This window comes from Eubalaena glacialis, chromosome 1 (genome assembly GCF_028564815.1).
Source record: "Eubalaena glacialis isolate mEubGla1 chromosome 1, mEubGla1.1.hap2.+ XY, whole genome shotgun sequence".
Taxonomy (NCBI): domain Eukaryota; kingdom Metazoa; phylum Chordata; class Mammalia; order Artiodactyla; family Balaenidae; genus Eubalaena; species Eubalaena glacialis.
The window spans coordinates 85,217,090-85,242,396 of NC_083716.1; the positions used below are offsets into that span (position 1 = coordinate 85,217,090).

General features: G+C 45.1%; 1 protein-coding gene across 2 annotated transcripts in view; it reads right to left on the reverse strand.

Moving 5' to 3' along the window:
* Nucleotides 1–25,307, reverse strand: part of ACTN2 (actinin alpha 2) — a 74,463-nt gene that overhangs the window by 14,850 nt on the left and 34,306 nt on the right. The window contains exons 3-12 of one of the 2 annotated variants that reach the window (XM_061198364.1): nucleotides 24,411–24,530; nucleotides 23,439–23,525; nucleotides 19,114–19,201; nucleotides 17,455–17,533; nucleotides 14,414–14,495; nucleotides 10,249–10,334; nucleotides 8,598–8,690; nucleotides 6,780–7,010; nucleotides 4,398–4,545; nucleotides 2,599–2,749 (exon numbers count right to left, since the gene is read on the reverse strand). In XM_061198364.1, coding sequence (XP_061054347.1) covers nucleotides 2,599–2,749; nucleotides 4,398–4,545; nucleotides 6,780–7,010; nucleotides 8,598–8,690; nucleotides 10,249–10,334; nucleotides 14,414–14,495; nucleotides 17,455–17,533; nucleotides 19,114–19,201; nucleotides 23,439–23,525; nucleotides 24,411–24,530 — 1,165 coding nt within the window. Of the gene's footprint in view, nucleotides 1–2,598; nucleotides 2,750–4,397; nucleotides 4,546–6,779; nucleotides 7,011–8,597; nucleotides 8,691–10,248; nucleotides 10,335–14,413; nucleotides 14,496–17,454; nucleotides 17,534–19,113; nucleotides 19,202–23,438; nucleotides 23,526–24,410; nucleotides 24,531–25,307 lie in introns of those variants that run through there. The other variant, XM_061198354.1, reaches the window with a different exon arrangement.

Consider the following 25,307-nt stretch of genomic DNA (forward strand, 5'->3'; position numbering starts at 1 on the left):
AGGAACCGTCTACTGATCCACAATGGAGACATCAACGCTCATCTCTCCGTGGTTATCTTTAGGGTGTACATTTTTCCCTCTTCTCTCTAATTCATACGTACTAGCTCTACACCTACTTGCTTTCAAGGACTTAGGGTTTGCATAACTGTGCATACTATTTTTATTTTTTGTACTTTAAGAACTGCACAAACACGTTCGTTATTTTAGAAAAGGTAAAAAGGAAAGGGAGACTAATAACAGTAAGATGAGCACAGCTTTACATTCTGTGGTTCCTCTCTTGACTGTGTAAAGAAATACGCATTGAGGATACCAAGAATAATAATAATATAAAATTATTACTTAAATTTTAAGGGCAACACTTAAAACCATTCCAAATTACTTATGGGAGCTATGATAGAGCATTAAATTGCTTGAGTTTCTCCCCCTTATTTTATTTGTAACTGTAAACAAGCAGCCAAACGGCCAACATGCAAGAAGCATGAGAAATAAGATAAGAGTAAGGCCACAAACACAGTGAACAAATTAGATACGAAGACCACAAATAATTAAGAATATATTTAGGCAAGGCCGAATAGAAAGATACTCTTAAAAGAGGCCATCTCTGCTAATTAAGGCACTTGCTCTGGTTAAGAGTGAGCAACTCGGGGGTCTTAAAATGTAACATATCATAATAAACATTTATTATTGGTTGTTTAAAGTTATCATTATGTGACAGGCTCTAAAACTTGTGCAGGGGCTTCCCTGGTGGCGCAGTGGTTGAGAATCTGCCTGCCAATGCAGGGGACACGGGTTCGAGCCCTGGTCTGGGAAGATCCCACATGCCGCGGAGCAACTGGGCCCGTGAGCCACAGCTACTGAGCCTGCGCGTCTGCAGCCTGTGCTCCGCAACAAGAGAGGCCGCGATGGTGAGAGGCCCGCGCACCGCGATGAAGAGTGGCCCCCACTTGCCGCAACTAGAGAAAGCCCTCGCACAGAAACGAAGACCCAACACAGCCATAAATAAATAAATAAATAAATAAATAAATAAATAAATAAATAAAATTTAAAAAAAAAATTGTGCAGATATATCCATGGTTATAATGAGAGACAGAAAAGTAGGGAATGAAATTCTGTATTTATCAAAAGGAAGCAAGGGTCTTAAAAAAAAAAAAAAAAAAAAGCTTAGAAACACTGCAGGGAGGCCCCTCTCCCGGAGGGTGGCCACAGCCAGAGGCAGCACCACCTGGACCAGTAGGACCTACAACTCCCACTGGGTAAACCAGCCTGGGCTCAACCTCATGCTAGCTCCTCCCATAAAACAAAAAGCATGAAAATGAAATAGCACTTATTTGACGACAAAGAAAAGTGGGGCCTTAATGTTTCTTCCTTCAGAGGTGTCTTGTTTTTGGTTTCTGGGCAGGCAATGTGGTCCCATCTCCTGCACCCAGGCCTGGGTGAGGCCGCCTTTGCGAGCCGTGCTCTGTCCTGTTACTTGTTTCTCATCCTCTTGGATACGAAGCTGCCTGTGCTGGGGCTGGGGGTGCTGCCTGATGGGAGGACACAGGGACGCTACCACAATCAAAGCACCAGAGCGGAAGTCAGTGCATCTCTTTAAAAAAAAAAAAAAAAAAAGACTTTTTTTTTTTTAGATTCCACATATAAGTGATATCATCTTTCTCTGTCTGGCTTACTTCACTTCTTCACTTAGTATGATAATCTCTAGGTCCACCCATGTTCCTGCAAATGGCATTTTTTCATTCTTTTTTATGGCTGAGTAGTATTCCATTGCATATATGTACCACATCTTCTTTGTCCATTCATCTGTCAATGGACATTTAGGTTGCTTCCATGTCTTGGCTACTGTAAATAGTGCTGCTATGAACACAGGGGTACATGTAACTTTTTGAATTATAGTTTTCTCCAGATATATGCCCAGGGATTGCAGGATCATATGGCAACTCTATTTTTAGTTTTTTAAGGAACCTCCGTACTGTTTTCCATAGTGGCTGCACCAATTTACATTTCCACCAACAGTGGAGGAGGGTTCCCTTTTCTCCACACCCTCTCCAGCATTTATTATTTGTAGATTTTTTGATGATGGCCATTTTGACTGGTATGAGTTAGTACCTCATTGTAGTTTTGATTTGCATTTCTTTGATAATTAGCAATGTTGAGCATCTTTTCATGTGCCTGTTGGCCATCTGTATGTCTTCTTTGGAGAAATGTCTATTTAGATCTTCTGCCCATTTTTTGATTGGGTTGTCAACAAGGACCTACTGTATAGCACAGAGAACTATACTCAGTATTTTGTAATGACCTAGAAGGGAAAAGAATCTGAAAAAGAATAGATATATATATGTATAACTGAATCACTCTGCTGTACATCTGAAACTAACAAACACAACACTGTAAATCAACTATATTTCAATTAAAAAAAAACAAAACAGGACCAATCCCATCACAGGGTCCTCTGGCCTGGTTCTATAGATACATCTAGGACAGGACAGGAAAGGCAAGCTCCCCTGCCCCTCCCTGGGAATGCCTGGGGAAGCTCTCCACCGAGTCCTCGCTTGGACCCAGGGCTCAATGTCAGCATTGGCACCCACACAGAGCACGTACTTGAGCTCCTGCGCGATGGCCGCGATCTGCTCCACGCGGTCCTGGTGCGCCGCCAGGTCACTCTCGAATGCCTCGTGCTTCCGCAGCAGAGCCCGGACTTCGGTCAGAGACGCCGACTCGTAATCTTTCTGCAGCAAGATCTGCTCTTTGCCTGCAATGGTTGTAGCAAGGGAGTGTGAGTGCTGTCACACTTCAGCCTCTTTGCAAAGTCCTGGGTGATTCCAGAGAACCAAGAGGAGGAAAGGAGGACAGCCCCGAGAGGCAGAGGCCACATTTCAACTGGAATTCAGGCTGTCACTCTGCTAAGGCCCCGAGTCCCTCTGTGTTCTGAAAGCTCGTGTCTACAAATACAGGGCGGAAAGCACGCTGAGCACTTTCTAAATAACAAGTCTGTGATAAACCTAAGAAACAAGTATCTGACTTTCTCGTGAGATGCTCAGTTAAGTTAGTAATTATTAGCTCACAGAAATTACCTGGATTAGGTAAAACACTTGTACTCTATTTGTCTGCCCATGGGCTCAACCTTTACTCCAATTCTTTTTGTTTGAAAGCTTTATTTTTTTAATGTGGTTAAATGCAGCTTGTGATTTTTTATCTAGTAACATTGGAAAAATTTCTCTCTGAAACTCCACCTATTTCCCCACAAATATTTCTTAAGTTAAGCAACTGCTGTGGTTATAACTGGACCCATTTTTATTCCCTGGTTGATGACCTTTAAGAATTTAATTCCACAAAGCTAGACATGGAAAGCAAATGTTCATATAATTAATGATGACAACATAGCACTTACCATCTGCCAGATACCAATTTTACTACTTTATAAATACAAACTCATTTAAGTCTTCATCAAAACCCTGTGAGGGAGGTATGATTGTTATTCCACTTTGGAGAGGACGCTGAGGCCCTGAGAGGTGAGAATGCATCCAAGGCCCACAGCTGGGAAGTATCAACTGCATGTCTGTGCCTGTGACCGTCTCGCTGTGCAACATCGACAATCAAGCAGTAAGACAGCAAAAGGGACCCAAGGGATGAGAGGAACCTCCCTGCCCTTTCTCGAAATAGATTACCATGTGTTGAGGTGAATGTTTTGTTCTTTAACCTCAGCAAACAGCAGAGCCAAAAAAAAATACCATGACCATAGTATCACGGCCATGGAAACAGGTATGTCTGCAAGGCCTGAAAGGAGTAGATGAATCTAAGTGAAACGAAGGAGTTAAGACTATAGAAAATCACACCTCATGTTCTTCCTTTCCAAGCAGATTTTCTAAGTGGGCAATTATGCTGCTTTGCGGCATTTAATAAACCTTCTATCAGCAGAAGCTAGTGTCTGGGCCAGGGTTCTCTGACCCGCAGTTAGGGAATAAACAGATGCTTGTGGAATCAGATAGAAGAAAGCGGGGGAGTCAGGAGGAGGCGGATACCTATGCAGGTAAGCGTGGGAAGAACGCATTGTGAGTCCTGTTTTATAAAAACATCCATCTTCATACCCACCTCTTTTGTTTTTTCTTTCTTTTTTTTTTTTGGCTGTGCCGTGCTGCTTGCGGGATCTTAGTTCCCCAGCCAGGGATTGAACCCGGGCCACGGCAGTGAAAGCGCCGAGTGCTAACCACTGGACCGCCAGGGAATTCCCCACACCCACCTCTTGAAGAACCGCAGTACCTGGGACAGCAGACGAGAGGGGGGCGAGGGCAGCTGCCCGCAGGGTCACAGGCGCCAGGGACAGTGGTCACTGCACATGGGGCTCTGTCCATAGCTCAAGCCCGATTCTCCAGGAGCCCCACCGCATCCTGTGGACTCACCGTAAGCCCAGGTTTCGTGCGTGGACGCCTTCTGCCGGAACTTCTCTGCCAGGTGCTCCACGCGCTCCAGCCTCCGGATCTCATTCAGCAGCCATTCCTCATAGCCCTTCTCCGCCTGCTCCAGCCGCTGCCAGGCGCCCGCGATGTCCTGGGATGGTTGGGGACCGGCAAAGGCGCGTCCGTCACGCCCTGGCCTCCTGGGCCTCTCTACAAATCCCCTCCACCACGTCCAACAGTGTTTTCCTTTGTGTCTTCTTGTCTTTCCCTCACCCCTGTGCCTCCACACCCGCCCCAAATAGCCATTCAAATGTTTTGGCTTCTAAACGTCTTCATTACCACTGCACCCTTTTAGAACTAAGATCACGGTTCTCATCGGCGAACAGATAACCTGATGCTTCTCCGGATGTGGACAAAGGCTAATGGGGCTTTAATTTTCTAGCTACGAGAAGATGAAGCCTCACACTGACTCAGCCCAAAACGACTCTGACTCAGCGACTGGGTTCAGTCAGCCATTAACTGTTTCCCCAGCATCACGCACGTGCCAGGCACAGTGAGAGCCTTTGATATAAGAGTGAACAGCACCTGTAAAGTTCCCTGGGCCCCTGTGCAGCTTTCATGATTGTTGAGGGAGAAAGACATTAAATAAGGAATTCAACAAAAGTGTAATTCCTATTTCCGATAGCAATACACTCTGAAGGAAAAACAAATCACGGTCAAGTGATGCTGATGAGAGCACAGTCGGGGCAGTTCTTTTAGGCGGGTTACTGAGAGGAGACCCCTCTGAGGAGGTGGCACTGGAGCCCAGACCTCACTGATGGAAAAGCCAGGTATGGGGTGAAGTGGGGGACGAGCTAAAGGCCTGAGGAGGGGGTGCACTCCACGTAGGGGAAGGACCACAGCAGGCGCGGCGGCCGCATAGTGGGTGAGGGGTAGAGCAGCCAGAGATGCGGTCAGCAGGGTGGCCGTGGGGTCAGACCACATCGGATCCCGGATAAGGAATCTGGATCGTATTTCGGGAAGTCACTGGAGGGTTTTGAGAAGAAAGGAGACACGCTCTGATTTATGTTTTAAAAAGATGACGGCAGCTGCTACGTAGAGAATGCATTTTAGGGGAAAAAAAACAAGAAAAGCAAGTGAGAGGGTTACTGCAGGGTTGAAGGAGAGACACTGATGGCTTAGCATAGGCAACAGCAGCTGAAGGGCTGCTCAGATTTAAGATATAATCCGGACGCAGAGCCAGTGGCACTGGCTGAGGAACCAGGTACAAGAAAGGGACAGAATAGGAGGATCAGTGATGACACCTGGGTTTGGGGCTTTAGTAACTTAGGGGATGGTGATGCTATTTACTAAGACAGAGATCACTGCGGGAGGACTCTTGGATGTTAGGTTTTGAGACATCCAAGCGGCTCTATGAACCTGGAACTGGGGGAGAAATCAGAGCTGAAGATGTAAAATTTGGGAGGTGTTGCCATTACAGCTGGCAGTTAAAGCCACGGGCCTGGATGAGGTCACCTGCAGGTGTCAAGACAGAGAAGAAGGTCAGCATCCCTGTACCCACGAACCATCCACCTACAGCCCGGGGACAGGAGGAGGCAAAGCTGTGAGCAGCGACAGGAAGGACTCGGTGGTCAGGTGGGAGGAACTCAGCTAAGTTCAAGGGTGGAAGGAGTTTCAAGAAGAAGGCCATGGTTACAGCTACAGCGAATACGAAAATAAAAGTGACCACTAGGTTGTCAACACGGACGCTGTTGACTTTGAACAGAACAGTCTGTCTTAGGGTGGACAGAAGCCGGATTACTTACTGCAGGTTGAAGAGTAAAAGACATAAAGGAACGGGAAGCGACCAAAAACCAGTACCATAAAGAACTCTCTCTAGATGTCCTGCTAGACATAAAGGGGAGCCAAGAAATAGGACCGGTGCTGTAGGGAGGCGTGGAGTCATAGGAGGTTTTCATTTTCGTCTGGCAGATTCTAGAGTGCTTCCTATGTGGATGTGAAAGCTTCAGCAGAGCGGGAGAAACTGATGATGCAAAGAGGGATGTAAATATGGGACTGAGCCCTGGAGAAGGTGAATCGGGGAGATGGTAACAGGAGGGAACAGAGGGCCTGTGATCTAGATGCTGGTCCACCTGGAGGCGGGGAGGAGAGGAAGGGGACCATCATCATTAGGTGTTTGTCAGAGGCCTGTTCTGTGTGAGGCACCAAGAGCAGTGAGAGTCGAGAACCGCATGACGGCAGGGAGAAAAATAGCCAGAAGGAAGTGGTCACAGGGCCAAAATTATAGTCAATGCCTCTTCTCAGTGGCCCATCAGAGGAAGGACTTTGGGAGAAAAAGAAAAAAAAGAAAAAGGGGGCTGCCCCCGGGGCCAGGGGGCTACTCACCGACACCATCTTGCCCTCAGAGGGCATGAAGGCCGGCCGGTTGCTGATCCTCAGCTTGGTCTGCAGGGTGTTGAAGTTGATCTCCAGCTGGCACTTCTCCTGCACCTTGGGAGGCTTGTGCTTCCGGCGGTAATCCCGAAAGTCCTCCAGTTTCTTCTGCATGGCCTGCATGGTCTTCTCAGGGGTCCGGTTCTCTAGCCAGGGGATCGTGCGCTGAATCCATTCCAAAAGCTGTTCCCAAAACACACACACACGCACACACACAAAACTGCTGAAAACACCAGCAAACTGCCCCCCAGTTAAAAAACAGAGGCACCGAACGATTGGGAATGGATTGACTGAATGCTCCCGAGATTACAGAAGTGTGACTGTAACGGCCCTGACTGGAAGGTGGGCATAAATACAAACTTCTGTGCTCACCCAGGGCCACTCACCATCGCCCCAATGACACCGCGCACAGGTCGAAAATTCAGAGTCAGCACGAGTCATGTTTTACAAAAATGGGACATTTACAGGAAACTCGGGGACCAGACATTAGCAGACAGATGCTGGATGGAGCTTTCAAATGAAAAAACAAAAACCTCACGTGGTGGAATAAAATCAGGAAAGAACTGGGTTTAACTCAAAATGTATTTCTAGTTTAAATCAGCTTAAATCTAACGGGTCTACTTACGAGACGAAAGTATCGTAAATCTGGGACTGACTCAATGCCAAAGTATATTTTATTTTAATAGCTAGCTTTCAAGGAAATCCACAGGATGAAAGTGAAAATGGCAGTGACTCCAAGGATGAAGTACGCCCCCTTCTCTTGAATTACTACCAAGGCCTTACAAAGGCCCTGCATAGTCTGTTTGAGGGGTATAAATGAAGGACCAAGTAAGAAAAGGAAGGCTATCATCACTGAGGAGCATCTGTCCTTCGGTCCTGGTCATACTTCAACCCTGACGTGGATCACTGGCATTAAACAATGTTGCCAAATGGAATTTTCCCATAGCAGCAGGAAAATATAAACAGTATCATTAGCTTGGACTAATATACACCACTACTTGGGAAGACTGATTCCCAGTGTCCTGATGCTTTGCACAGTACAGACCAAGTATCAGCCAAAGTAAGTCAGAGCAAACATTATTTGGTCTCTGACATTGTCACTGTGATTGAGTTCAATCCAGAGAGAAGGTGGCTGCGGACCTCACTCAGATCCTGCTTAGTTAAGATTTGTGCTATAATAAGAACAAAAAGAAAAGCAACGTGGAAAGTGCTATTCTAACTGAGAAATCTAGCTGAAGAGCTGTAGAAAGGCATCCTGGAAACTCATGCTCAAATGTCTTGGATGGAGGGCTCTGCCTCTCCCGAGGTTCCCTCTAGATATTTAAATACACACACAAGGCTGAGCCTTGTCTCACTGGGCATGTTCCTTAGATGTTGAGTCACCGCGTGGAGCTGGGATTCTGAATACGGAGCTCACCCTACGTGATGTCAGTAGCCAATGAAGCAGGAAAAAAACAAGCAACGCAATGTCATCTAGGGGAGCCCGACCCCAGAGGTGCAGAGCTGAGGATGGAATCACATTCTACGTTTTGTAACATGCAAACTACCTCTGTGCCTTGCAATGCTTGGAAAGACCAGCAGCACTACCTTTGTGCCAATAATTAAGATGAACAACCCCTGAGAGCGAGTGTACTTTCCTACTTTTATTCTGTCTGAGATGAAAAATGCAAAAAAAAAAAAACAACAACAACACTGACAATCCGTGTTCACCCTCTGTGCCTCACCCTCAGGGTGGGGATGGACAGGACCGCGGGGACCCGTTTCCTTTACCTCACTCGCTAGCCTCTCGTATTCTTCCATCAGCCTCTCATTCTCTTGATTCACAGCAAGAACCTTACATATCCTGTTAGCCGCTGTCTCGGCCTGTAAAACACAATAGGTAAACAGGACAGCTCTGTCGACAGGGACGTGCATACACAACGTGGAGGGTGGCAGGGCAGGGGGTGACCAGGGAGGCGGCATGTGCTGTAAGTGGTGCAGGTTCTGGGTTCGGGTGGGGTAAGCCTGAGGGTACGGCTCTTTCACACTATGGGTCATTTCACACCTTTGGGACAGTTTTCACACAGACTTACATGGCAGGCTGAATATACTGTAGGGAATAACGGGGAAATAGCATTAGTCGCAAACACGAGCTTTGTGAAACATCAAGCAAGTTAGTAACAGAAACTGATGGGTTGAGGAAACAACGGTCCCTGGGCGTCCACCTGAGCCCCCTGCCAACCTCACAACTACAGAGAGAGAACTCTCTGAGTTACATTAGCCTTTGGAAATCAAAGCAGACAGGACTGGATCCTGAATGTATATCTGTCATTGCACTGAGTTCATGAGGGCCTCTACGTATTCATTCCTGAAATGAATACGTCGAATGTGCTAGATGGGATCCTTCCACGGGGCAGAACCTGCTTTAATACTTTGTTTAACCCATGTGAGTAGCTGCTGAGGTATCAATAATTCCCGATCATTGTTTTGTGGGGAGCTTGAGCCGGGAGTGGCCAAGTGCCTTAAACCGTGACCATGAAATCTGTCCGGCTTCCGGGCCTGCAGCCTGGCCCCCAGTCTTGCCTCTGAAGCCCTAGTAGGGGCCGATTTCCAGTTACCATTGTTTGCTGGCGATGGTCTTTTTTTTTTTTTTTGGCCCCGCCAGGCGGCTTGTGGGATCTTAGTTCCCCGCCCGACCAGGGGTCGAACCCGCACCCCCTGCAGAGGAAGCGCGGAGTCCTAATCACTGGACCACCAGGGAAGTCCCCCAGTGATGGTCTTAAAGAGATCACAGAAATGATACATACTCTGTCCAACCCCATCTCTCAGGACTCTGCAAGTAGAGGTAGGGGGAGGGGCGGGAAGCAGAAACAGGGGAATGTGGGGAAAGCAGAGGGACACCCACCCACGATGTCCCTCAGGCTGTTTATCTTAAGGAGTATAAATTGTTTTGAGGTTTTAACACTGTTAGACTTTCACTATTTCAGTTAAATTCAGATTCATCTTGCAAAATGTTTGAACACATCACTGAACAATGAAGGCAATCTCCAGGCAGAGAACGGGAAAGGGGCCCTGGAAAGGCGTTCACTTCTCCTTGTCCAAGTCCCCCTTCACCGCTCAATCAGTGTGGCTCAATTTTCATGGCCCTTGTTTTTTCCTGAAGCACAAATGTTTCCCACCATTGGTTAATGAGATAAGAGCAATATCTTAGAAAGACAGAGAGCTAAGAACACTTCAGAACTGTCTAAAGGTAAAGCTGTTAAATAGAAAAGCATTCGCAGTTTGGAACTTGCCATATTAGGTCATTACAAGACACTTAGAAAGAGTCCAAGGTAAGATGTGAAGCGCACGAACACGCACCCAGGTATGCACGCGCACGCCCACACAACTAAAACCGATGCACAAGAGCAGCCCGGCAACCGGACGGACGAGGGTTAAATACCTGCTCCGCGCCCGCGAAAGCATGGTAGAAGCAGGAAACGTATGTCATGATAGCTCTTTCATCGGGTTTGGGAGTGTTCACAATGTCTGAGGGAGGGAAAAATAACACAGAAAACAGACACACGCACAGATGAAGAGCAGAAACCAGGGTGAACAAAGGGAAGAACGAACTAGTTTACACTTGACTTTCTGTGTTTCTCGGGCCCACACTCCTGACCCTCAGGAAGGCTGTACAGAACTGACACACTCGTGAACAGAATGCTTTCAACCAGCACGTTTTTTTGTTTTTACATCATCAAACCAGGGCTTCCCTCCTCCCCTACCCTGGTTGGCTTTTTTTTAAAGTGCAGGCGAGGCATTCCTATGGGAACCCGTGGGCTGCCTATCAGAGCTGGTGACCACTTCCTAAGGACCCAGGGGGCCCCGTCTTCCTGTCTTTTGACTGGATCAGGTCATCTGCCACTTTGGCTGTGAGCAAGGCGTGCCCCTCTGCAAGATGCGGGGACACACACAGACCTCTCTGGCCCCATCTCGGATGCCACACCCCGCCCCCGCCCTCATAATCCTTGGCTTTCTGCTCTGTGCACGGCCCTGGCTTGTGTGGGGATGAAGTTTATTGAAGATGGCATGTTTTCTAATCCTTCTATACATACTTGCCATGCCATTGCTAGGAACTACCCAGCATAACAAAGCATCTAAAGAGAAGGGTCTACACGGCTTGTACTTATTAACTATGACTCTTGCTGCTATTTGTATGAGCTGCCAAGACAGCTACCAGGAAGAGAGAAAACAGAACCACGGGAACACACACCCTTCCTTCCTCACCTTGGCCTCACCCCATTTTTGGCTGAATTACTTTCTAACTTCAGACTCAGTTCAGTCACTGGACAGAATGCAGTTAAAAAGGTGCCTCGTAATTCCCTAAGGTGAAACCTAGTCATTGGGTTTCCAGAGGATATTGATAGAAAGGATGCGGGGATGTGGAACAGCATGGAATCTTCTGGAAAACAAAGACGAATGGCATACTACTGCAGGGACAGGAAGTAAGTTTCAAAGAAAACTGGACTGAAAAAGACAAACGACTGCCTCCTCAGAACCAGACGGGTCTCCTTACTCAGAGGAGTCGGTGGTGGGGGGGGAAAGAGAAAAACAATTGAAAAAAAATCAAGACACAGAAGGTAAAGGGTGAGTGGTGACTTGTGTTTTACCTCCTCACCTTCTGTGCACCAGCAAAAGCATGATAGTAACAGGAGACATAAGTCATTACAACTCTTCGGGTCTGGCGGTGTATACTAAAGCTGTGTGGAAAAAAGGTTAACTGCTCAGATGTTCCGACAGCAGCAGGCTCCTGCTAAGGGCTGCCTCCGAGAGGCCAAGGTCATGAACCTTCCCCCAGCATCCCCACACACTTGTGTTGCTCCAACTTTGGCTCAAATCAAAGAAGTCACATTTGCAAAGTCATTACTCTGTGTGCACTTCTAACAACCGCCAAAGAGAAGGGCACGGCCAGCTCAGAAGAGCCCTAAACTAGCAAGGAAGTCACATCCATGGCCAGAGTTGGACCTCCAGAATTCCGCAGAGTGCACGCAACAGCACTTTCTCTCTCTGGACAGATGGAGGGCCCAGGGGTCAGCAAAGGTCCCTCCTGCAAGTCCGCACCGAACACGGGCACCCACAAATCTACAACCGGTACTCACCGGAGGGAGGAAAACAGAGAAACAATTTTCATAACCTTTTAAAAAGCATGCAAGGTAGTTAAGATGAGGAAGAGTTTCACCAGTTTTCACTACAGGTTTATGGGTGAGCAGCCCAATTAGCCACTTGAAAATCCCCATTTAGGGTTCAGAGACTATCACAAATGCCAGGAAGTAAGGTCAACAGCAGCAGGCGGTGGAGAGGCAAGGATTCGCCAAAGGGATTAAGCGATCTGAGGGGAGGAGACCAGTATAAGACATTACAGTAAAAGATCAGCAGAAGTCAGAACACATTCATAGGAAGCTGTGGGGAAGGTACGTCCGGATGCAGGTGGCAAAGATGCAAAGGGTAATTAACACATGGGGGCTGATCTGCTGGGGAGTTGGTTATACCACAGCTCGCCCCTCACCCAAGTCAGTCAAGTTCATAATGCTCTCATCAGAAGACTCTTACAGAAATTGCTCTGCAAAGAAAATAATATCGTATGCAAGCATTTTTCTGAGCCATTAAAAAGGAAAGAAAAAGAAAAGTAATAAGAGACTAGGACGTGTCACAAGGGAGCAAGAAATGAATACAGTGCTAACGCATCCCATCCACTCAGAGGATAAGCAGAACATACGCCTAGACCAGGACTCAGAGACTAAGGGAAACCCAGGAACAAGAGGACGGTTAGCCTGCCAGAGTAATAATGACAGTAATCCTGAGCTCACCCTCAACTGTAGGAAATCAGGGAGGCATCAATGAACGGAAAGATGAATTTACTAAATGTCGCCTGTTTGCTCCTGTCTTCAGTATCCTAGCTGTTGATTCAAGTGGTAAACTCTGGGTAGTTATTTATCACATGGAAAGGTCAAAGGACAGAGCACCCAAATGCAAACTTAGCTTAGAGAGGACAGACAAGAAGGAAAAGGTATTTTCCTATGTGGCAACTTCACTGTTTTATTGTCTTTCTCCCTCTAAAGAGTTTTTGAAAAAAGTAGATTCTGAAGAGCATATTCAGGTGTGTTCAACACCCAATAATACAGGTGTTTGATAAAATGGCTAAATTAACAAACGGGCAAAATTAGAATCCTAATGGACAGACTACTGTCTCAGTTGCACTGTGTCCCCAAAAATGATAGGTGGAGTCCTACCTCCTGGTACCTGTGAATGTGACCTTATTTGGAAGTAGGTCTTTGCAGACGTGATCAAGTTAAGATGAGGTTGTGCTGGAGTGAGGTGTGGCCTTAATCCATGATGACCGGTGTCCTCATAAATAGAGGGAAAAAGACACAGAGACAGGTGCAGAGGGAAGATGACCATGTAAAGACAGAGTCAGAGACTGGAGTGATGCTACCACGAGCCAAAGAACACCTGGGGCTTCTAGAAGCTGGAAGAAGCAAGGAAAGGTCCTTCTCTACAGACTTCGGAGGGAGCATGGCCCTGCCAACACCCTGATTTCAGAGTTACAGTTTACGGAACTACGAGAGAATAAACTTCTGTTGTTTCAAAAGCCACCTATTTTGTGGTGATTTGGTACAGCAGCCGTGATGCAGTCACCAAAAATGAGGAGGAACAGAAGACTGACAACTGACTAGAATCAAGGTCTTCGCTTTTCCCCAACAATGCTAATTAGCAGAAGCAATGAGCCGATAGAGAATAATAAGATTAACAACGAGCACAGTAATATAAGTCCTTGAGGGCCGGGCCCTGCCTCATACATCGCATCATCTCCTGCAGCATCTCCAGGGTCTTATACATAGTAGGTGCTCGGTAAGTGTCCGCTGAGTGAGAGGTGACTCATGCATAAGTGAAATGAAGGAATGGTCTCCACGTATCTGTGCTTTAAATGCTGTGCCAGGGCGAAACTCACATGAACTCATCTCAGATAAAGGGCACAAGAGGTACTGAAACTAGTCTCCAGCATGAGGGCCGCTAAAGCTGCAAACTATTGAGAGGTTCTAGCTCTAACAAAACTAAGTTTAATTTGGACAAATTAAAAATGAAACGTGAAAGTTTGAGAGGCACATGATGAATGACCGCTCCATAGTCTAGATTGCGATTCTATGACTTCCAGTTGGAAGGAAGCATTTTTTTCCTTGTGGAGTCTTAAAGCACAAGGAGATTTATTTGTTAAATTTCTCTCTATGTGGTTTTAAAAAAAAAAAAATGTTGTTAAAATAAAAATAGGAAGCTTTCCATTGAAAATCACAAACCAAAGCATTCTGTTTCTTTGCCAAAGCTGAACCTTTTACCCAACCCTTTCACTGTAGTTTTGCAGGCTTGGTTTTGAGCAGGATTCTAAAAAATAATTTTGGGCAAGCTACACATGAAATTCTCTAATATTCATGAGGCCAAGGACAGAAACTTCTTAGGAATCCTAAGTGCTTCAGATGTAACCTGGCTATAAAGTTTACAAGTCCCCATGTGTGGTCGTAACATAGGCAGGCAATAGATTTTCTGTAAGCCAATAAACACAATTTTCATCTCACCTTCAGCATCCAACATTTTGGGAATATCCAGGTGCTTCTCTGCAATTTCCATGGCCAAGTTGATATTTCCTATTGGGTCATCCTGCATGGAAAACAGCATAACCAGCTTTTTAGCATATTTTTTTGAACAGGACTTATGACTGTTTTTTATATACCTCATTCTGGGGAGGAAACTTTCCCATCCACACATAACCATAATAGGATAAGATTTTCCTTCTTATCTTTTCCTAAACATTTCAAACATTTAGAGAAATATCAAAAATGACATGAAAATCACCCAATCCATGCACACTCCAACTTCATAAAATGTGAGCAAAAGGTTGAAGAGAACAGATACTGTGCAGCTAGAAGGAAAGTTGTGAGGTATTTTCTCATGGATGGAAAAACACCTGGATACCTCAGCGCTGAGCTTCAACTCTGGGTAACAAAAATCTAGATGATTCCAAAAGGAAGCATGAAACATACATTTTCCACATCTGGAAGGTGATCATGGAGAATATTTAGTACCACACTAACTTTGTTTATTTTTGTTTTAAATATAAGAAAACACGCTGCTTTCAGCATGTTTAGGTGAAAGTTTTAGGTCACTAAAGAATATTACAAGGTGGCTACAAAGAGCAAAAGTTAGGTTTCTAGGATGTTAAAGACCACAAGAAATGAAAGAAACTTAACATTATAAAAGAAAATTGTGAAGAAATTTTTGTTCGTCCGATTGCGTTTGTCTTCCACGGTAAAACTGGTTAAATACATACGTAACGTAACAAAATACATTGAACCAGAGGTGTATAACTGAAATACTGAAAAATTAAAAGAGGTATTTAACATTTCCTGTTTTAATCTTCTAAAGAGATTAAGTGTTGTGAATCTGAAATGGGATGGGGGTATGTAAGACAGAAAAATCAAAATGAAAAGTAGCATTAGTCCAGGGATGACTGTAATGAATTTTAACATCAAAGCCGTTTAAACATTTCAGAAACTGCAATGCTTTGCAATGAGCACAATCATTTTAATACAGTGAAACATCTAAAACACAGAGGCTTCAGAAACATTCAGTGCTCAAGGAAGAAACCAAAGCAAGCTTCCTGGCCTCTCAGAGTTTACTATCATTTCAGGCAAAATGTTTCTTCAGCTCCATGTTATTTTAACAAAGCATATAATCATTTCACTAAAAGCAGCCATATAATAAGGTGAGTCTTACCTGTATATTTTATGCAAATGTTTAGAAGACCAAATAGCTGAGTAAAAGTTTCCTTTTGTTCTTAATATATAAGAAAATTTTCAGCATTAAAAACAGAGAAATGATTCTGAGTCTTTGTGAAAGCTATCTCACTTACACTGTAACTTAGATAAAATGTAGCAATTAAGTGTTTTCTTGGCTCAGCTACTGGTATGTGACCCTGGGAAGATTAAAGAATTCCTCCCTTCTTCATCTGTAAAACTGGGATAGTTAGTACCTCCTTTATAGATGCATCATATTATATAGTTTACTGTGCATTATGAAGATTGAATGACTGTGTATGTATAACATACATAAAATATATGTATTAATATTAACATACATATATGTATATAAAACATTAATATATGTAATATCCACATATGTAACACACACTAATACATATATATAATACACATATATACTTATTTATCAACAATGTCTAATCTAGAGCTATAGAAGTATTCACTGCTATGGTTAATTATTATCCTTTTTCCACCCATCATAGGTGGCCAATTACCATGTCTTTTGATCTTTTGTAATAGAAACTGACCGTTATAAACTGCTAATGAAATGAGGTCTATCTAGTATAATCCCTTCATTTTGCAAATGAGATAAAGAGTAATTGAAAAAAATATACACCGTCTCTATGTTTGAAACGTTTCAAAATAACTCAGGGATGAGAATACATGCTTGGGGAAGTCGAGAAACTCTGGCTGCCCCGTTCCCTTAGGCAACCTTCCATTCGTGTACGGTAGCTCTCATCTTCAGGATACAAGTACATTTTTCATGTGCTATCCTGTCGTCAGTGGAGAGAGGCCAGGGGAAGGGTGGTGAGCACATGACAACCGCAAAGGTGGCAAAAGCCAGGACACTCTTCCTACTACCCCCTGTGCCACACGGGGAGGGCAGCATGCAGCAGGACCGGATTCCACACCAAACACAGCGACACGAGGTGCACGGCCAACGAAGCACACCAGCAACCAGAGGAAATGTGCCCCACTACTTCTGGCAGGAATGGTCATGGGGCAGGCAACACTTTCCACCTTAAGTCTTTACACGGCATTATTTCTAGGACAGATGGATTGTCCACCACAAGATTTAGAAGGGGCCAGAATTTCTTTTTTCCATCACAGATCACATGTGCAAACTACTTTTAAAGAAACAGTGTGCAGACTGTTTGAAACTTAAGCACAATAAAGCTTAAGCTTGAAGGGAGAATGAAAGTTTCCTAAGCTGAAAACATAAGTTCCCTAAGCTGAATTTTCTGAAAAGAGAGAGAAAAAAAAAATCCCCCAAACTTCTTTTCTAAGGGTGCAACGAATACCTTGTATCAATAGCAAGATAAGCATCCCTTGTGTGAGAAACAAGTTAATCAACTCTAAGTAAATATGTCAGCAACTAAATCCTTCAGAAAAGGTAAGAGGAATTTAAAAAGAAGGTTTGGGGTATTTGAACCTTTCTCTCTCCCCCCGGCCCGCCCGCCCGGCAGCAAAACAGACACTTTTCTTCTCATATTTACAACCTGGGAATGTAAAATCTCTGAGAAACATGTATAAAAGCTTTCATAGGAAATCAAGCCAAATCAACAAACATATCGTAATGTGGGCAAAAAGGTGACTTGGCTTTGGGTCTTGTCCTGCCCTAATTATAACAGGTGAGTATTTTCCCACCACCCTTCCTGTTTTCATCCCGTGCCAGGCTAGCTGGGAGGGCATGCTGGTGGCAGCCTAGGTGTTGGTGTGAGTTCAATGCCGATGGGCTCACTTCCAGGACGACATGCTGGGGGCAGGGCGGACACAGCATGCCGGGCCCCCCAAATGACCTTGTTCAGCTTTGAGTAGTCAATGAGGTCGGGCCGGTGTCTGTGGATGAGTGCACAGAGTCCAAGGCCGTCTTTCCAGCTGCACGACGGTCACGGTCGGGAGGAACAGGAACACGGGTTAATGGACAGGCAGCAGCAAGGGGCTGACCTTGGTCAGACGTTGGCCTGAAATCTCGGACCTGGGGCCCCAGGCACCTCCCTCCCTCCCCCACCCAGTGACACCCTGGCCCCTTCCCTGGACTCTCGCCTCCCTCCCAGGGTCTGCCACCCCCTTACCAGTCTCCTTTCCATCTACAGCTTCAGGCCCAGCCTTGCCTGGGACTCACTCCCCCTAACCTCCCCCCACCCCCACCGCGTCCTGCCCCGGTCCCTGCCGTGCTGGGAGAACTGGCAGGGACTGCAGGGAAGATGCCCCCTACTGTCCCCCTCCTCCCTCAGCGCCCAGCAGGCCCGGCTTCCTCCTCTCTTCCCCAAGTCTCCATTCTAGACCTGACCCCCAGAGTCTGCCCGACAGACAGACACAAGGACGTCCACCCAGAAATGCCCAGGACACACTTTCCTCCAAGAGCACGCTCCTTCGTATACTCAGTGCTCCCCGGTTCTCCTCTATCTTTCTTCATAAATTTCCTTTTTGTTTTGGGTTTCTTCTTTTAAAGGCAAAGACGTGTAAGCAGCTGAGGGACTTAGCAGGGAGGGTTTGGATTTCCAGTCTGTCTGCCCAGAGACACCAGCACTCACTGTTCCCAGACGCTCCCAGGCTACGAGCTCCCAACTGATGAGCAGTGGGTTCACTGAAGACCAGGAGCCTGTGCCCCGAAGGGTCGGGGAAGAAGGAAGCCCCTGGGGTCACACTGTCAAAGGGCTCGGGCCCATCTTGGGCCAGAAGAAGAAAAGCAAGAAGGTGAGTGGGAGGCCAGGCTGGGCCCTGAGACATTCACCCGGCAGGTCCCACACCCTGATGGCATGATGTACGAACAGGAAGCCCCCTCCTCACCTGTGTGCACTCAGGGCGTGGCTCAGGGCCTAATAATACTTATCTACCTAGATAACCTCCCCAGTCTGTCCTGGTGGCTCGTCCATATCCTTCATTTCTTTTCTCTGATCTATGGGGGCCAGGGACCCATGTATATTCACGGGTAACCCACCACACAGAGGGAGAAAATATAAACACCTGACAAAAGATCTGCGCGAGAAGAAAGACTGAAGCAAGGGACGATATCGTGCTCTCAGATTATATCTGGATTTCCTTCATCCAGTTCCCCATAGTTTTTCAAACATGATTTGCCTACTTCTCTCCAATCCCAGCTTACAAAGCTGACTGATGAAGCATCTTTTGGGCACGACAGAGAGGAGGGATGGGGTGGAGCTCGTATGTGGGATATGCAGACCCTGCTACGGTGTCTCCTTGTCACTGAGAATCCATCCCTGCCGCATCCCTGCATGATACTCACTTATAAACAGTGCCAGCCTCCCAAACCTTAATCCAACGTTTTCCCCTGAGAGAGCCTAAGCATCAATCATTCTAGAGCCTGAGTTCTGCTACATACAGAAAACACACGTCAGACAGGAGGAGGAGACACAGGAGTAAATAAACATTGTTCTCCCTGCCAACCTGGATTCCAAAGAGAATACAAGGACCCCAGGGCCCTCGTTGCGCACCTGGTGTGGAAGTTCTGAATGTTCACATTTCTATAAGGAGCGGTCTTCCTTTGACACCAAAGCAGCAGACCTTCTTTGGCAGAGGTTTCTGTAATGACAGCCAAGAAAAAGTGTCCACAGGGAAACACTCACCCTCACTGCTCACTCACCCAACTTCTAGTCACTTGCTAAAGAGACCTCCCAGGGGGCCAACGCCAAAGGCAACCTCTCTTCTCCAGTCTCTGCAAGAGGATGAAGCTGGAACCCTGCTCCCAGGGACTGACTTCCGAGGCCACTTGAAGGGACTTGAAAAGGACAGTGCAGGAGCAACAGCAAGTTATGACATGATGAATACAAAACTGGACTTCAGGGTTACTGGTAACGTACCTTTCGGATGAAAATTTGTTTTAATGTGCCTAATTTATGACCTAACTATCCCGTCATTTATCTCATTTATAATTTATATTCTTAGGTAAATGGAATTCACAGAGGCCACTGTGTCTGAAATGTACTCCCTTACCCACTGATTTTAAAATACTTGAAGGCTTTTATTGGCAAATTCCAAGTTTGGCCACTTGGGTTCTGACCAAGTTAAGAAAGCAACCACCCCTGTGGCAGCCATGAAGACGTGCTGCTCAGATGTCCCGCTGCAGGGAACACAGGACAGAACTGATGTCCCAGCTGCCACACTCTGAATCCGCCCCTGCATTCCCCAGAGGCCACACTTCTTCAGGGCTACTCCAGCCACAGACTGAGTGAGGGAGGGGCACCAGAGCTGGGCCATTCCTGCCACACATGGGACTCCTCTGAGAGCAACTGAGGCTGAAGGACTCCCCATTGGCCCGCTGACCCTGCCTGAGGACCACTTTGCAGAATGAGATTCTTCTTTCTCAAGCCTTTCCTTCCCCAGCACGGGTGTCAGCCAGGCGCTATGCCTGAAGGGGCTCTGCCATCTCCTGCTTCTCCCTACCCTTATCCTCTACAGGCATTTCTCCCAACAAATCTCTTGCATTTCTGCTATGGATGGAATGTCTGTGTCCCCCTCAAATTCATAGACTGAAGCCCTAACCCCCAATGTGATGACATTTAGAGATGGAGCCTTTGGGAGGTAATTAGGGTTAGATGAGGTCGTGAGGGTGGGGCCCTCATGATGGAATTAGTGCCCTTATAAGAAGAGACAACAGAGTGCTTGCTCAATCTCTCTCTCTCTCCCTCTCCCTCTCTTCCCTCCACCCCCCTTCTCCCTTCCCTTTCTTTCTCTGCCATGTGAGGACACAGAGAAAAGGCAGCCATCTACAAGCCAAGAAGAGAGCCCTCACCAGAAACTAACTATGCTGGCACCCCGATCTTGGACTTCCAGACTCCAGGACTGTGAGAAAATTAATTTCTGTTGTTTAAACTACCCAGTCTATGGTGTTTTGTATGGCAGCCTGAACAGACTAAGACAACTTCTAACACCATCTTAGCACTTGCTTCTTAGAGGACCCAAAGTTTTATACATCCAAACAGCTCCTAAAAGCCACTTACATAACTGGGATTCTGCTTGTATTTACATCTTAACAATTTAGAAAGCTCCTATGAACATGTGGACTCCTAACCAACATTGGGACCTGGCCTTCCATTTCAGTAAGAGCTTAAGTTGATTTTTTCAAATCAAAGTAAGTATTCTGTATTTACCTAAATTGTCCATTTCCAGTTCAGATTTTTCTTTGACCCATAACCCATATGAAACACCCCCCCACCCCTCACAAACTGCCACATGCTCTAAGAATCATTTGAATGATTCCTGATCATGTCTCTTATCTAGCAAATTCCTGTTAAGGAAAACGACTGAAAGTTCTAAGACTTTATTAAAATATTAACTGGTATAGATATCGAAATATGGAACTCCATACCCAGTTGTTCTGCTATACACACAACTGCCTGCCTTTGGGGTCCTGGCCAACAGAATTAGTAAGAAAAAGTATAACAGGAGGAAATAATCCAAACTTTTTTATAAAGTTTAAATGGCACTTAGATTAGAAAAGTAAACAGAGGTAAAGTAGATCAATACAAGCTTACAACTGCCACTTAAGCTTAGATTTATAAGTCATTGAGTTTCACTTAATTTCTGTCTGAATACGTCTGAACACTCTTAGGCTATGAATGTTGAACAAAGTTTTTTCCTTATTGAATTGGCTACTCTAACAAAGCTGACTTTCTCCCACCCCAAGTCCATTCTGAAGCATTCAGCAAAAGGTTACAAGCCTGTGCCAAATAGTACATGACTGTGGTACCTCCGCCCCGCCCCCACAGGTGTAGGTTAAACCTGAGAAGTCCACACACAGAACCCTGATGGTGGGTATAAAAAGCATGTCATAAATAGGTAGTGTCATTGGTTATTCCGTCATGAAAAACCATAGGATGCACCAAGGAGCCCCATCTACTTGGGCATCTCCACACTGCCCTCACCAACAGGTATGTCAATCTCTCATTTTCCTTCTTTGAAGAGGTCCATCATTCTGTTGACGGAGACTGGCTCCTCAAAGAATTCAGTTTAATAACAATGTCATTTTCCTACATAATATACATCATCAAAATAAATTAGACAATTTTTCTGTAGATTTACAGAAATTAAGTGAGGTTGTTAATAAATGACTCCATGGAAGTAAAACAAATAAAAATATGTTAGCAAACTAACTTCATCTGCTGTGTGGGACACTGGAAGACTTCTGCTTGAAGAGATTTAAGCACCTTGTCAGTGATATCACACTTTTGAATGTTTATTTCTTAGTCTTTTGAAAAGCAGATTAGTATATCTTTCTATCATGATGTTTTACGAAATACTATGATTTGATTATCTTATCTTGGGCACATAAATAATAAATTGGGGAACCTCTAATGGGTCACACCATTCATAGTTACATTTGAAACAGAATTAAGTTTTCAATTAGTATTATCACTAATTTGAAATCTGTAACCAATCAGAAGAAAACCCGAGGTCAAGCTCACCTCTGTAATATTTGTGGGAAAAGGATTTGCTAGTGTAGCAAATGCAGTGGTGTGAACAAGATTTTTAAAAATAATAATTGTTCTATCAAGTGGGCTCAACTGTTTAAATATTTAAATGCCAAAGTATATAAAATTGGTTAAATGATTACAAACTATTCTTTTTTAATACAGCACGGACTTTTAAAAAGCAGATTATTATTTTCACTAGCATGAAAGAAATGTACTTTAATAAGAGTACATTGTATGAAAGTTTTCAAATTCAGACTCTTCATAAATTCGAGCAGGCTGTTATTCCTGAGCCTGAATTCTTGAGATTTTAATATCATTATATCTTAGTTTGATTTTTAGAGGACATAAGTAAATTCCTGGACAGAATTATGAACCACGTTCCCGGCCCTGACCATTTGGGGGCGTGGTTGCCTTATAGGTGACAAAATTAGAGGAGACTGCCTGGTTGGACAAGTCAGACCACCCTTAAGTACGTTTTTTTTTTTTTCATATTTATTTATTTATTTGATTGTGCTGGGTCTTAGTTGCGGCATGTGAACTCTTAGTTGCAGCATGCATGTAGGATCTAGTTCCCTGACCAGGGAATGAACCCAGGCCCCCTGCATTGGGAGCACAGAGTCTTAACCACCATGCCACCAGGGAAGTCCCAAGTATGTTCTGCAGCTATACCTTTTGTGATTTGAGTGCTAAATAGGCCAAGTTCTAATTTTAGGAATGTCAATTTGACACTTTCGACAGTGCTGAATTCATCAAAATATTCTGGAGTGCAGTGGGCGTAAAAGACTAAAGATCTGCACCTTCAGTGGCAGTGCCGAGGATTAGGGTTATGTTACAATGATGGAACAGTTATTGGGCCAAAAGACACGATGACAATAGAGATTTTGTTTAAAAAAAAAGGGGGGGAGGGAGGGAGGGAGGGGAGAGAGAGAAAAAAAGAACAAATGAACAAACTCAGATTTCAATCGCTTATCTTTCAGCATTTGAAGGAAAGTGTTTCAAGCGTTTCAAGATATAACAGTCTAAAGAACTGTTACAGTCATGAACCTACTAGTATAATAAGCAATAAAGAAGCTCAAAAAATGCTCATTTTAAAAAGCGACTTCTGTTCTGAACATGTACTCATCTTTTCCAAAATGATTGCACCCCCATGAATGAAACAGCATTGCTGGGGTCTTTTTTCCATACAAATAGAAAATTTGTGAAAACCCAAGTCGCGTATCTTTCATTCAATCCTGTCAGTGACTGTTCAATTTTACAAAAGCCTATCCAAATTCAACTTCATCAGCTCAATTTACAAATTACGCTAAGTGTCTTAATACGATCAGGTTTTTAACCCTGTCCTTTACCTTCAACGGAAATATCCTGAATAGCAAAGCGCAGGATGATGGTCCAGATCATACCCAGCGTCATCTTCACGTTGCCATCAACAATTTCTTTAGGTAAGAAAAAACAGCAACAAATGAGGGTAAAGATAACATTATCAGCACATAAAGTTTTCCTATAAGTTATGAGTCTCCTATAAAGTTTTGACTTCAGAGCTACTGGAAGATATACATATGGAAAGACCAGTTTCTGTTTTTGTAAGTGTTGCAGCGTGTCTAGTTATAAATGTGGTATTCATAACCAAACGTCTCCAGTTTAAATGAGTTATGAGTTAATAATGAACACAAAGCTTGCATATGCAAAGTCACTGAAAACAACCCAGGGGTTTCCAAGGTTTAAAGACTAGATGAGCCAAGGTCCTAAATAATCAAACAGAGAGAACACTGGATCATCTTTACCCTGATCCCTCTTCCGGAGCTCCCCAGTTGGCAGGTTCTTGGGCTCAGTTGTATAGAATGAGAGGTAGGGCAGTCTCAGCTCCTGCCAGACTCACCAGGACTCCCAATCTCCCACAGAGAATGGAGATCCTTCCTATTAGCTCTAATTAAGAGTCACTGGGATGTACAAGTTCTTTCTCATTTGGATGATCAGTTTGAAAAAGACAGCATCATATTTGACTCTTTTTTTTTTTGTCCACACCATGCAGTATGTGTGATCTTAGTTCCCCAACCAGGGATCGAACCTGCGGCCCCTGCAGTGGAAGCTCGGAGTCTTAACCGCTGGACCACCAGGGAACTCCCTTGACTCTATTCTGTACAAACGATCCTAGAGCCTTGTCTCCCGTTCATGGTGCCTGCAGGGAGCCTGGCAAGAGAGGCTGACACAGGAGATGGGGGGAAGGAAGGGGGGAGGGAAGCAGGCACCCAGCTGCAGGCCCACTGCCCCACGGGGAGGTCTGTGCATGGTCAGGGTCATTCCCATCACACCCCATTTACCTTCCGCCCCGATGGACACCAGCTTCACGCCTTTGCTGGCTATGTAATCCAAGGCTTTGTTGACGTTAGCAATTTTGTGGAATCGCATTTTTCCTCGGTCAGGTTTGGGCAGCCTTTCCCCTGTTGGATGAAGAAAGAATCGTGTAGACACAGAGAAAGGAGACCCTTGATGCAGAATCAAGATGCCAAAATTCAGAGTCCGTGCCCTCCTTAAATGGGAATCATTATTTGACTGTTCCTTATGTGTTCTCGGTTTCTGTAAATCACAGTACTTTCAAGGTCAAATGGACCAGAGGGGAGCTGTGCTATTAAGGCCATATGCTTTTCAGATCTGCTGGGAGAGTCCGGTTTGGTCTTTGAGCCAAAGTACGAATGAGTAAGAAAGAAGCTGGTTGGTGCCCCTGCAGCATTCAGAGGTGCTGACCAGCTGTGGGAGAAAGTCAGGGAGCTTCGTTCAAATCACAGGGCTCATCTCAGATGTGGAGTTACGAAGATACCTGGATCAGGGCCGCCCTGCCTTCATCCTTCCCACTCACACCTCTTTAATTAAGCCAGATCCACTCTCCAGTCCAAAGTCTAAACCAGCCAGCTGAAATTCAGGGCAAAGGATAACCCCTTGGGGACTTTAACTCCTGTTTTCAGAGTTAAGCCAACATGTACACTGGCCTTTGGCGTGAAAGACAATTTCTGGAATACACACTAGCTGGACTTAGTGGAGAGGGTAGCCTGGTGGGCAGTCATATAAATGTCATTTTCTCTTCTCTTATTCTGTTTCGAAGTGGGTGGTAGAAACATGGTTTTAATAAGTCAATTTTAAACAGAATTCACTCCTTTTTTAGAACAGAAAAATTACTCCAGGAAGACTGCTCTTTGGAAAGGTTTGCTTTGTCAATAATA